Here is a 14,405-nt window from a genome sequence, read left to right on the forward strand (position 1 = left end):
AATGTCCCCTACTAGGATTGTTGAGTTAACATCCATCATTATACATTACTATGCAATATTGTGCCTTACCTAGATTAAAGGATAGCTAATTTTCTCATAATATAATCCATCATGACTATATTATAATCTAATCTTATTTGTTCCTAACCCTCACAAAGGATGGGGAATCACTGTCATAGGGTGCTGAAACCGTCTCCAGAATTAAGCCCAAGGGTTTCATGAAATCATATCAATACCACCACTTGGCCTAATGGATTCATGAACTCTTGTCAATACTACCACTTGGGATGGAATTACTTGACTCCCCTCCAAAAACCAACCTACCCCTGCAAAGGCATTAGCAAAAGATTTGAGGGTATGTCACAATAGTCCTTCATTGTATTATAAATGTATATGAATTGATGCATATATATTAATGTCATATATGTGTATATATATATATGTGTGTGTGTGTGTGTATACATATATTCACATATAAAATATAATACACATTATATAATTTTGATTATTATTATCATATATATATTAATTAACCTCCTTTGTTATGTCCTCCTATAAAGTGAATAAAAAATATTTGTCTTTTCTGATTCCTCATTCTCCCTTCAATCCAATCAATACCAGATTGTATATTATAACCTCATATCCCATTCATTGTTTATATATCTTGAGTTTCACAATCGTGCCTTTCTTAAATATGTCCACTTATGATCTATTTTCATGACTGATATTTGTTCCCTGGCTGAAGTGAGATTGATCTTGCTGTTATATCTCCAAAACCAAAGAGTTGAAGTTTGAATAGTCGCATCTTTTCTAGATTGATCTCTTCATAACAATTGTTTCTTATCTTTTAATAGATGCCTTCTTACCTTTTCATAATTGTTGTTTGATTTGTTATATGTAATTGCGTAAAATTTACACCCTTGTGTAAAGGCCATTTTTGCACTTTGTGCCCCTTATCCTATGACACAATTCCACCACCTTTATTAATCCCTGTCAGCATACCAACTCACCACTTGGCCAAAACTCCATGTAAGGAATCCTTGGAAAACTCAGACAGTTGCATGTTGTGAAGACATCCTTGTGGCACATTCACGAATTTGCAAATGCGGAGAGAGTCATTTGAGCGTTACAAAGATGACACTCATTGTGTCATTTTCACACCATTGTTTCATTGCAAATGGGAACCCCCTCTTTATGCTTGTAGTTGTTAGGCCAGATAGGTTTTGGCAATAAATTTGGCGGTTTAGAGTTTTAAAGGACCAAGGAGTGGTAAAGAATTCAAGTGGCCAAGTTGCAATCTTAACTAGGACGACATTAAAATTGAAGTTTGTTGGGATCATGTTATAGTGGGTTAAAGGTAAAATTCGAGGTGTATTTAGATTTTGGCTAGTCAATTAGTCCAAAATTCCATATAAAGACATAATCCATGGATAAGGGACTTAAAATCCTTATAAAAATTGATTCTTTGTGTTCAAAATGACCAAAACACTAAGAAAAATCAACTTTTCTTTATAAAAATACCCAAAATCTAGACTATACATGAGATTCCCTTCAAGTTTTGATCAAAATCTAGACTATACATGAAATTCCCTTCATATTTTGATCAAAATCTAGACTATACCTGAAATTTCCTTCATATTTTGATCAAAATTGGGATTGTAAATGGATTTCCCTTCATATTTTGATCAAAATATGGACTATACATGAATTCTCTACATATTTTGATCAAAATCTAGACTGGGTGTGAATTTCCCTTCTTACTTTGACATTTGCCCAAAAACATTCCAAGTGTCAGAGGTCAAAATCCAAGCATACCATGAATTCCCACCACTTTGAATAATGTTTGTTTGAAGATTTTCAAAGTGTTTGAAGAATCCAGACTAGGGGTGACTATACCCCAAGGGTGAGTGGTGCAGAAGCACCCAAATAAAAAATGCCGACTGGAAGATTTTATCTTGGGATTTGTACAGATCATTGTGGGGTCATTCTTCCCCATTCTATATCAATCTAGAGTATTCTATAGACTGTTTTTCCTATTTTGTAATAATCTAGAATTTTCTTTAGACCGTCTTAGCAAGTATAAATAGAGTTTTAGGTTTAGGTTTAGGTCAAGTTGGAGAGCAAACTTTCTGGATACAAAGTTACGAAGAGAAAAAATCTGCAGGAAGAGCTAATGTATGTACTGTTCATTTGATAAATTAAATAGAAGAATTTTATAATCTATCTCTTGCTGGTGCTGGTTCCTATTGCTCTTGTGTTTGCTTCCGTTGTGTTTTACCTCTACATCATTTTTGGTATTAGAGCTCAGCAAAAAGTCTGGGCAAAGGTGAATTGTGAGTTTGTGTTTGTTGTGATAAGTGTTGGGAAGAGAACCTATAGAGTGGCCACAAGACTAGGTTGAGTGGAGAGAACCTAGATAGGAGACAATGGTCACAAGAGAAGATTTATCTCATGATCAAAAGATACTTTTAGCTATATGGGTTTCATATTGTAATTTTCATAAAAAGAAAGGAGGGGAAGAGAAAAAAAAGAAAAGAGAAGAGGAAGCTAGAATGAATCAAGAGATAGAAGAGAAAATGAGATTCCTAATGAGGGAACTTAAAAAAGGGGAAGCAAATTTAGCGAGACTAAAAGAGGAGTTGAAGAAAAATATGGAAAAAGAAAATAGTGATCTAGAGAAACAATCCTTTGAGATTACAAAAGCTTGTGAAGATGGAATAGAGAACTCGGTTGCCATTGAAGAGAAGATTTGTCCATTGGAAGGAGAAAATGAACAAATTGATGCTGATATAAAAAGTTTGCAGCAAATAGTTGTTGATGAACCTGATGATAAAAAGGTTCTTAAAGATAGAAAAGAGGTTGAAATGGTTGATGAGCATTGTGATGAAATGGTTCATAAAGAGTTGGATGTGATGGTCCTTAATGCAACAAAGAAATGGCATTTGAAGTTAAGGAAGAAGGTGGTCTGGCCTATCAAAAGGATACTAGTAGCAAGGAAGAAGACTTGCGATGAAGCTAAGAGGATAGAGGAGGCTCCAATAGTAATGAATTTGTCTCCAAGCATGGAGATATTGCAGCATAAAGACATCATAGCAAAGGATGCAATAGTTCCTACAGTAACCCAAATTGATGAAGTCATATTTAATGAGGTTACATCTAATCCATTCATTGTCGGTTTGCAGGAGTCCTATCTGAATATGGAAAAAGTTTATGCACCTATGACAGCTGATTTGGATACTAGTCAAGGGTACAAACAACAAATACCAAAGAATTGGAAGGCACAAAAGAGGAAGGCCAATCCAAGGGACTTGGCTTTATTGTCCTTGGGAGTATGGTGCAGAAGCACCCAAATAAAAAATGCCGACTGGAAGATTTTATGTTGGGATTTGTACAGATCATTGTGGGGTCATTCTTCCCCATTCTATATCAATCTAGAGTATTCTATAGACTATTTTTCCTATTTTGTAATAATCTAGAATTTTCTATAGACCGTCTTAGCAAGTATAAATAGAGTTTTAGGTTTAGGTTTAGCTCAAGTTGGAGAGCAAAGTTTCTGGATACAAAGTTACGAAGAGAAGAAATCTGTAGGAAGAGCTAATGTATGTACTGTTCATTTGATAAATTAAATAGAAGAATTTTATAATCTATCTCTTGCTAGTGCTGGTTCCTATTGCTATTGTGTTTGCTTCCGTTGTGTTTTACCTCTGCATCAGTGAGCTTAAAGTTTTTCTAAGTTTGAAAGTTGTCCAGACTAAGGTCCTTTTTCCCTTGGAGGGAGTTGGAAGGTCGGAAATTTTTGTATGTCTTGGCATCGTCTAGACAAGGGTCATGTTTTGCTCTAGATTGAATGGAAACTGAAAAATATTCTAAGTATAGAAGTTGTCTAGAATAAGGTCATTTTTCCTTGGAGGAAGTTGGGAACTTGAATTTTTTTCCAACTCTATATTTTGTCCAAACTAGGGTCTTTATTCACGAAGGCTTCTATGGATTCCAAATTTTTTTCTAAGTATTCAATTTGTTCAAACTAAGGTCATTTTTCCCCTAAGGACAATAAGGAATGGTGGAATTTTTTCAAAGTGTAAAAAATTTTCAAACATGGGTGTTCTTTTCCCTCAAAAAGAGTATTGAATGTAGAAATTGTCTAAGAGCTGTCCTAACTAGGGTCGGATTTCCCCTTTGGGGCTAAATCGCAAAATTCTTCGAAGTACCAAGGATGTCTATACTAAGGTCAATTTTCCTCCTTGTGATGGAAAAACAAGGTCAAGTTTTTCTAAGTGTAAGGTGGATTCTATCCAAACCGAGATCAATTTGACCCACATTGCATGGATGGAGTTGGAGTTTGGACACAAATTTAAGTCCATACAAGTTGTGGAATTCGTCAAATTTAAGAATCCTAGCATGGATCAATTTCCCAATTACGGAAATATTTTATTAAATAATTAAAATTAATGTGGGAAATTGATAAAGTCAAATTAGAACCTTCTAGAAGAGAGTAAATCTTTTTTCCCACATTTCTTATGGGAAGCCATTATGAGGGAAAAACAAATATAAAAGGAAGGCTACTGTTGTCATAAACATGAATATCCTTGGAACGCAAAGATCAAGCAAGGTGAAATCTGAAGCAAGACTCCATGAGAAGCAACTTTATCCTTGAGTTGTTCCACTTCCTCCAACTTCTTCCATCTGTGGTTGATTTCAGGCATTAGGCTAACTACTTCTAAGGCATTGGAAGACATTAGAAGGCCAAAGGCAAGGAATTATCAGTCCTAAATCTGCAGATTCCTAAAATTGGCATTTTCTTTTTGAAATTCATGATTTTATTTTCAAGTACCCAGATTCCCAAGCACTCATCCAAATCAATCTTCCTTCCTTGAGCATCAATTTGGAAGCCATTAGAGGGCTAAATCTTAGGTATGCAAACCCAGATATGAAAACTTCATGAATGGGAGTGATTTTTTTGGAAAAATGATAGAAAACAATCAAAGGGTTTTAAGCATCCAAACTTGTTTACAAATTGTTCGATGACCAATTGCTTGCATTTTCCAATCATTTTAGGTCAATAAGGCATTAAGGTGAGAGTGCTACGAACGAATTTCTGAGGACTATGTCTTAGAGTTACTTTTTTTTGTATGCAAAACTAAGTTTGTCTTTGTTTACAATCTGATCCATAAGTTGCAGACTTTTCCATCATTCCCAATGCCATTTAAGGCCATTTGAAGGTCTGAAATCCATTGTTGCAGACCTTAGTTGCAGGTCTAAGTCTGAAGACTATATACAATTTTTTGCAAAAAATTCTCATAATTGTTGATTCACCCAATCACCATTGGGACTGTTGTTGAGTATCTAAGGGATCATTTGACATCAAAAGCACTAAAATTTAAATCTTCACATAGATTCCCATAGATGCAGTCTAGGTATGTCTTCAAACATTTGCTTTAATGGGGATCATGGTTTTAATGCACGATTAATATGTTCACAGTTCACCAATGAATCCATGGAAATAATGTATGATGAATTTGAACTGCTGGGATAAACTTAAGAATGATTACAATTAAACTGCAGACATGTCCTCAGAAGCAAAAAATTCCAAAATGATAACTTCGTTGCTATGTTTGATCTGCTGCTTGATTCCCACTCCATGATAAAGTTCCAAGTCATGGTTTGAAATGGATTGGATGGATTTGTAGGCCTGATTTTAATGTGTCTTCAGACTGACCACACCTTAAGAATTTTTTTAAAATGATGATCAATAGTTTGGTGCCATATTTGATTTGCAATTTGAATCCTTGGCCTTGGGTCACGATTTGAAATGAGTGTAATGAGATGCTAGGACTGATTTGATATGTTTTCAGACCAAGTCATGCATTGTCTTTAGAATATTAGAACTTCATTCGGGTCTGATTTTATTGTATTGAGTAATGGATCATTGTTTTAACTCTTGAACAAATGCAAATTTGTGTTCCAAACCCTCATTTCGATCATTGTGCATAGATTTTGAGCATAGTTTGGATTAATTGTAACTCCTTTTTGGACTTCCTTGTCCTCAATTTTTTTAAAAACCAAACATGGGTTTTGTGCATGGATTTCATCACAGTTTTAATTTGTAGTGTGCATATGAATCCACGGATCATGATTTGTGCTAACCTACTGAATTGTTGGGACAAAATCCATAGCCAGCCTTCAGATTTGTCCAATTTGTCCTCAGAAAATCAGATTCGGATGCAAGACTAACTTTGTCAATTTTTGAGGCTAAGTGTTGATCAAACTTTGTCTTGGGATTCTTATCCTAATGCTTGTTTTACTTGCAACCTTTCAAGGGATAGAATCACTAAATTGGCATAGAATTCATGCACTAACTCTAGGATTGTTGAGTCTGAAATTTATCCTTTTGGTTGAGTCTCTTAAGACCATACTAATTTGAAGCTTTATTCTAGGAATCATGTGAGGATCAAAAGAAGGGATTGTCACAAGGAAGTGAACAAAGGAAGGTGGAAGACAAATTCAAGTTCAAGGCCAAGGATATAAATGAAAGAGGACTAGTCTAAAGAGATTGAGTTCAAAAGACAACACTTCAAGATGATGCATTTTGAAACTGGAAAAAGGGAAAGAACATTCAAGGAACAAGCTAGAGAAATTATCCCATGATCAGACCTTCATCAAGAAAGGACATAAGGAGGAGTCTGGGGTCAAGAGAAGAAAGAATACAAGGACAAGATTCCCATCAGGGGAGTGATCCAAATGATGATTGAGTCATGCAAGGAAATGGATTTAATATGCCAATGAAGATGTTAACATGTTAATGGGATTTGTACAAGGATTAAATCTGAAGATGAAGAAGACAAAGAAGAGTTCCAAACCATGAAGGAAGATATACCAAGGGTTCAAGAATTGTAAAGTCCAGTCATCCAAGAGAAAGAAATCCAAGAACGATGAAGAATTCGTAAGAGATGAATTAATTGTTTTATATAGTGCAAAATATTAATATGGTTGGCTAATTTGTCAGTTGCTATAGAGAGATTATTTAATTTTTTAGTGAATTTATAGAGTCATGGGTGGGCCATGGCCCATATTCCATGTGTGCAATGTACACTGGACTTGTAGTTTGCCAATCCATTTAGATTCAATTAATAATGTGTCCTTTTTTGTTGCCAACTTGGTCGTCGTCACTTTGCATGTTATCATTGTTATCGTGAAAGGAATTGATGTAGATCATCAATGTAAGATAGATCAATGGCCTTAACTCTATTTTGGGCCTAATTTTAAATGTTATAACATAAATTCTAATTCTTCCCGAATCAAGACACATGTCCCGAAGTCCAAAATATAAAATAGTTGGCTAAATGGGGGGTAGTTGGAGACATGCGTCTGTAAAATGGTAGGCAACACTTGGCCCTAGGGAAAATATTATTTTATTCTAAGGGAAAAATGACATTGTCCAATAAGAAGGCATTAGGTAAAGGCTGGCAAATATTTTAAAATAACTGCATCCTAAATGTACATTACATTAGCAATTAGACTGGGATTTGGGACCAATTATGTGTAAACTAATGGGTGATTAGCCTGGTATTTGGACCCAAATTATTTAATATCTTGGTGACCTATTTGACCCCATATGTAGGTTTTATTCACCAAATTAGGATTTCCCGAAGAGTCAGAATCGATAGTTGGTGAAGATTTGACACTAAAAAAATCATTGAATACAGAGGGCATGAGACCAACGACAAGTAAGGTACTCAAGACATACAATGACCCTATTCTAGATGTCCATGTAGTGCTCAAATTAGAAAGCCATCGAGAGAGGAGGAGGGCCCGAGAGATATTCCATGTCGTGATAATATACTATTTGTAGATGTCGAGTTTAACATGCTCATTTAGTTCCCGCTGAGAGGGAAGGAAGTAAGCAGGGCCATCCAAGGAGAAATAAAAGGGGGAGGTGGTCCATTGCGATCCTAATCGAGCCAAGTAGAGCAAAGGCCTAAGCAAATCAACAATGAGCTCTATAAGTGGGGCCAACCTCAGAAGAGCAATAGGCCAAATAAGAATACTTGTGATGATTCTCCAAAGAGTCTGTGAAACAACAAAGCCAATGGAGAAACCAAACCAATTCAAAGATAGCCCCAAGTCTAAAAGGGTGAGCGCCAAACTCAGCCAAAGTCTAAAATGGTGAGCGCCAAACTCAGCTAAAATGATACTATGGGGAATGAACCAATAACATCTAATAATGCACCAAAGGAGGGTTTGGACTCTCTTAACTAAAGCCCAATCAGAACCCAGGAGAGAGGGCCCCCACACGATAGAGTACGATAGAGTTGTAGAGGGCAGTTGGTCTGACCAAAGAGTCCATAAGAGACATCTTGGTCATGTTATCTTGAAGTGACATTTGAAGCATTATGTCTTCAACATAACTAGGGAATCGAACCCCTTCTTGACCCGAGGCTACATGACAATTCTCATACTAAAACAGGAACTGAGGAACTTAACCCCTAGGTAGATGTTGGATCCCAAAACTGCAGATTGGAAATCCAAGAGCTTGCCACTTCTCCACGAGGACTTCTCAATCAGTTCTGACCAACAAACGAGAATACTTCTTGATTCCCCTGCACTTCAGGCTCCACTACACCTAGACGGGTAGACCTTCTCCTCGAACTTGATCACTTGGTTCAGAGCTTTTCTAAAGTGAATTGAAGCTTTGAAGTTCTTCGGCTGGCAAGGTCCTCAAACTCAATTAAAATTAAAATTGGATGCTGAGTGTTTGAATGTTTTGTATAAGGTTTGTTAATAATGGATTTGATGCTTGTAGAAAGGGAGTTATAGATTTTCTGACTTCAATAATAAAAAGACTAGTGCCTTTACTCATCCGGGCAATAGAGTCAACTTCAGTGAATTATCATGTACAACTTTATAATGTTTTAAACACTTTATTGCCAACAATTAAATAATCAAGATGTGACAGATCAAATATATACACAATCTTAAATTAGTCCAGATTGAACTTTAACTCTTCTGATAGGGAGACAAACTGGACAGTGGACACAGATACATAAACAACTTAATATTTCACAATATTTGTGATGATTAAATTTAAAATGCTAAATGACCAATGTACACTTATCCGACATTTAAATTGTATACAAATTCCAAAAAATAATTGCAAAGGATGATTCATCTGTAGTTTAAATCTCCACACCTATAATAATAAACAAAGAATATTTTTTTTATTATTAAAATAAAATAATTGAATTCGTATTACAAAGCCATATTATAGCTCTTATTCCTCCATATAAGTAATATAAAATGCTTCTTCCGAATATGATTGTTTTCGAATATGTTTGTTTTGCAAATAATATAACTTCCTTTTATATCTTTCAAAATAGAAAGATATGTCTTTTCGTTCATGAATAGATGCAACTATTCTTAAACACATATCTTAAGTCATAAACGCTAATAGTAAAATCGAATGAGATAGTTAAATCATTAATCTCATTGGCCTTATTAGTACTTGCCGGTAGGCTAAGTACTATTGTGTCATTTTTTGGATTAATCATGTTAACTTGTTATTAAATTACCTTTATTCTACCAATAAAAATTCATTTCATTCCATATATTTCTATAAATATTATGTTTATAGAAAAAATACATGTCAATTTTTTAACTTTACAATTTATATATATTAATTTTCTAGCTTTTAATTGGATAAACTCATTAGAGTCTTATATGAGGATTTGTGAGTTTGCAGGAAGTATTTTTTTGTAGAATATTTTTATTGTTTCTCTTATTCTTAATTTTTAGCACATTTGTTATCTATTTTGTTCAAAGTGCTTTATAGAAAACTATATATTATAATAATATAATCAATTATTTATATTTCTTATTTTTGAGAACTATTATAAATAGTTTGTTTGATTATAAAGAAATACATTGAAATAATTTTTAAAAAATATTTTAATCATTTACTTTAATTATTTATTACAACTTTAGATGAGTTTATTCCCTCCAATTCTTTGAAAGATTTATAATATTTTATTATATTAAAAAAAATCATATTTTTATTTATTTCATTCATCCACTACTAATATTTATTAAATAGTTCTTTCAATTATCATTATTTAAATTTTAATATTATATTACAAAATTTTAAAAATAATATATTATAAAACAAAATTGAATACTTTTTAAATCAAATTATATAGTATAGTACACAAAAAATATTGTTTCAATTATTATATTTAACAATATATTGTCAAAGTATTAACATTATTTTTCAACTTATTTATTATGCATTATAATTTTTGAATCTTATGTAAATTAATGTGTTGGTTACAAAAATTAATGTTTTTTTAATTTGAACAATTTGCTACAATTACATGATTGCACAAAATCAATTATAAATAAAATATATTTGAAAAATATTGAATATGATTATTAAAAATTATGAAAGTACACATTAATATTTTGATACATATAATAAATATATAATAAAATTATAACTAAATTTATATCAAAATTAAAACTAATACTAATTAAAGTACTAAAACTCGTCATGCCTTTATATTTATCATTCAAGTCAGATTTTTCAAATTGCAATGAGAGATACTGCCCAGAAATGTTGGATTTCGTCTCTTGGCAATCATCATCTGCAAGTATAGATGACTGCCTGGAATTTCTTGTCAATTTCCTTGGCCTTGGGAGAAAGAGGCGCAATATGCCATTGATTCTAGTACTTCCATCGGATCTACAAAGATTATTACCGTGGCCTTCTAATTATTCACAACATCTCCATAATAATCCACCGCTTATTTACTTTTATTATTTTTCTAAAGGTATTTTGATGCATCGCTCTTCATTCTACCCATCGTCTTTACTGAAAATAATATTGCCGCTGGACAACACCATTGATGGTGATTCTAAAGGCGAGCTTTTAAAATGAATATTTTTGTGTGCCGTGAAATCATCATCGCTGTCACATATAGTCGTCTACTCGTATGAAGACTAGTCGAATTATATCATTGCGATCATCTCCAGATGTTGTTTGTTAATACACACTGTTGCCTCCTCTCTGCCGCTCTGTACATAATTGCTCAATATCTTTGAACCCTAGATGGCTCCCCTGCTTGGAATTGCGTACACTTTCTTTCAAGGTGCCATCTCAACCATTTCGAATCCAAATAGGGCAGCCGGTATCTGACCTAACAAAATTCTTCCTTTAGCTTTTTCCTTGATTTGATATATAGTGAGAGTCAATTCTTCACGACATCAAAACATTTATCATTCGATCATCACTCAACATTGAACAATTAAATATATAATCACGAACTGATATCCAATGTTATCGTTTCTTATTATTTCCTTGCCAATCTTTTTGTTACATTTTTGCTAAAACATGCAAAGTGCTTCATGCCATATTGGGATAGGGACCCACAATGCGATTCAAAGGTTCGTATCATTGTCTTGCTCAAGATATCCAATATTGTGGGTCGTGGAAAGACACATAATCTGCTAACATTAAGAAGCATGAAAACTTCACACAAATTATCGTATATCATCACTAAATGGAATAACAATTTGTCATTTATTCCTTTACTCATGTTTATCAAGCTTTTATTATCTTCCCTATCGTTCAATACTCCCAAACATTTATTCTCATCGGCATGGTAATGACCTTCATTGTTTGTCTTTATACTGTATGCTATCAATGATGTTGATGCTGCTCTGAGTATATGTCTCTTCAAAATAATCTGTGTTAGTATTGCAGTAGGGAGATATTCCAGCGAATAAGCACGCACCGACACTGATTGCCAAGACTTCGATGTTCTGATCATATTGCTTCCCTGGCAAAGATAAAGCTGTAGCATATCCCCCCAAAGTCTCCAGCAGCTCCTTTTCAATGAATTTCACCAATTGCTGTATATATCTGTTCTACTACATACAATATTATAAGGAACTCTACAGAAGGTTGCACTCTAGATATGATGGTGATTTGGATTGTTATCTAAGATCTTCATGTGTATGTTCATGTCTTCATCAACTTATAATCATTCAAACTTTATCCATCTTTCATTTCAAGGAATCCATTGTTTACTTTGTTTTTTGGTACAATCATCTAAAAGTGGGATATAAATGGAAGCCTTGAATTGCAGAATTTTAGAGCTCCATCAGTAGGTATAAGAGGATGTGATCGCAACCTCAATGCCCTAAAAGTAGACATGAAGATGTGAGGTCTTCAAGAAGTTAAAGACCATTGCTTAAAGACCATTACCCGAGTCTTCAATAGGTTCACTGCTAACTGCCGTGACTCATAATAGGAGGCCAACCCATCTGGAGGCCGTTGGAGCCCCTCTGTAGCTAAAAGAAGCACATCATTGACAAAAAATCAAATGGGTTTCAATGCATGGTGTAAGTAGAAACCATCACCAGAGAGCGAGAAGTCCAAGAGGAAACCCTCCAACTTGTCTGAAATGTCCCTTTTCTGATTTTACATGATATTTCCAACCTTTAATCAGATCTTTAAGATCAAACAACTAATATCACAAAGATCCTCCAAATTTCTCAAGAAACCCCAAATCGGGTATGCCAGAAATTGTGCCAAAAGCTTTACAGCTTCACCAATTACTAATAAATCTGAAAATGGAAATTTTTACAGAACTTTCAGCAGCATAACAGCCTACAAATTGACATTTCCAGATCCGTATAGCCTTTACACAACAGCTCAAAAATGTAGGACCAAAACTATGCTCATCGGGCTCCCGAAATAGCACAAAATATGCCCGGAAACACCACAAGAACACTAATAATCTATCTCAGAAGTTTAATCACGTCCCAATATATATATTCAGATCTATTTTAATAGCTTAAAGTCTAAAATACAGCAGCAACCAAAACTGATATGAAGTACTCAACCGGAAACACCAAACTCTTACAAAAATACACCCGGAAACTCACAAATCTGCACTGTTCAGCACAAAGGCAAACTCTGTATGAGCATGCACATGGAATGGCTTCAAACTCCCGTCCTTAGCCTTCCTGGAAACCTGCAAACTCCCGTTCTTGGGTCTCCCTGGAAACCTGCAAACTCCCGTTCTTGGGTTTCCTTCTCCACAGGTTTGGCAGCCTCTGAAGAATAACAAAGAATGAGCGAAAATCAAGTCTGGAATCCCCCCAAAATGCCTCCAAACCTCTTTAAAAAGGGCATAACTGTAACTCACGTCCAAGAGAGGTTAATGAAACATATTTTAATAATAATTATCATTTATTAGTCCAACGGTTTCCAAAGATTAACTCCCTTTTTCCGAAACTTCACTTTCTTGGGCCTGCCTGCCTTAGCAAAGATTTTCTTTTTTTTTAATTATTTGAAAAGGGGACATGACAAGTCCTCCCCTCCCAATCATTGCTTGTCCTCAACCAATGGCTGAACAATAAACCAATCAATCCACCTGGATCCCAAATGTAGTCATGAACTATACTACTACCAATTAACATAGGCTCCTGCAATATCCTTTGCAATATGACCAAGAGGAATCCATAATCAAATTGACAATTATAGCTCAACCAAACTCCGAAATCACCACTACCACAAACAAAAACCCATGAGGCACAAACTCTTAGAACATCAGAACCCAAGTAAAGTGGACAAATCAAACTACCAACACAGTAAATACCATCAACGCATCCCACTGGCCTATATGGAATGTACAATCCAACTCTGAAACAATGGTGAACCCTCTTGAATGAAACTGTACCAAGTATGGAGAATCCACACACTGTACAACTCCTGCAGTCAACACAACTCTGCAAATCATCGGCCACTATCTCATAACCATAACTCCCATACACTGCTGATGGTGAAAAGACATTACAAGATAAAGAGTAAGAAATGGAATCCAAACCAAATTTGTCTACCATCAACTCCTCAGCACAAGGATCAAATGCTAACTGATGTACATACCCTGCAATATAATGTTGATAAAAAAAACCAACCTCAGTCAACAGCTCACCATGAAGAAGTGATACAACCCACTGTGACTGATCACCAGCTAAGTCAAGAGATGTCATAGCCAAAGGAGTAGAATCAATAACAACACCTGCTGAAGCATCACTCTGAAACTCCTGCTCTAAGTCATGTATTATCAAGCTGTCAACTGTAGAACCTATCGCCATGTCATGCCCATCACAACTCTCATCTTGAGGCATCAAATTGTCCCATAACTGATGATAAGCACTAGGAACCAAAGTACATCTCTGTATCATCATCTCATCAACATGGTCATCAAAGGTAGATAGATGAGCATACCTCACAGTGTAATGCCGATAGAATGCACCAATCTCAGTCAGTGGCTCAGACTGCAATCCAGATGTAACTAACTGCAATCGATCATTAACCAAATTGGAACTGACTACTACCTCTGAAG

The 14,405-nt window shown here is 34.8% G+C and overlaps 1 protein-coding gene across 2 annotated transcripts in view; it reads left to right on the top strand.

Annotated features, from left to right (window-relative positions):
* LOC149553235 (HIPL1 protein-like) overlaps positions 1-14,405 on the top strand; it is a 72,627-nt gene that overhangs the window by 39,208 nt on the left and 19,014 nt on the right. The window contains exon 5 of one of the 2 annotated variants that reach the window (XM_089788704.1): positions 11,756-11,860. The exons of the other annotated variant lie outside the window; for it this stretch is intronic. Coding sequence (XP_089644830.1) covers positions 11,756-11,775 — 20 coding nt within the window. The 3' untranslated portion in view covers positions 11,776-11,860. Of the gene's footprint in view, positions 1-11,755; positions 11,861-14,405 lie in introns of those variants that run through there. 2 annotated transcript variants of the gene reach the window in all.

This window comes from Cupressus sempervirens, chromosome 6, assembly GCF_028749045.1.
Source record: "Cupressus sempervirens isolate cs-2001-9-10 chromosome 6, ASM2874904v1, whole genome shotgun sequence".
NCBI lineage: Eukaryota > Viridiplantae > Streptophyta > Pinopsida > Cupressales > Cupressaceae > Cupressus > Cupressus sempervirens.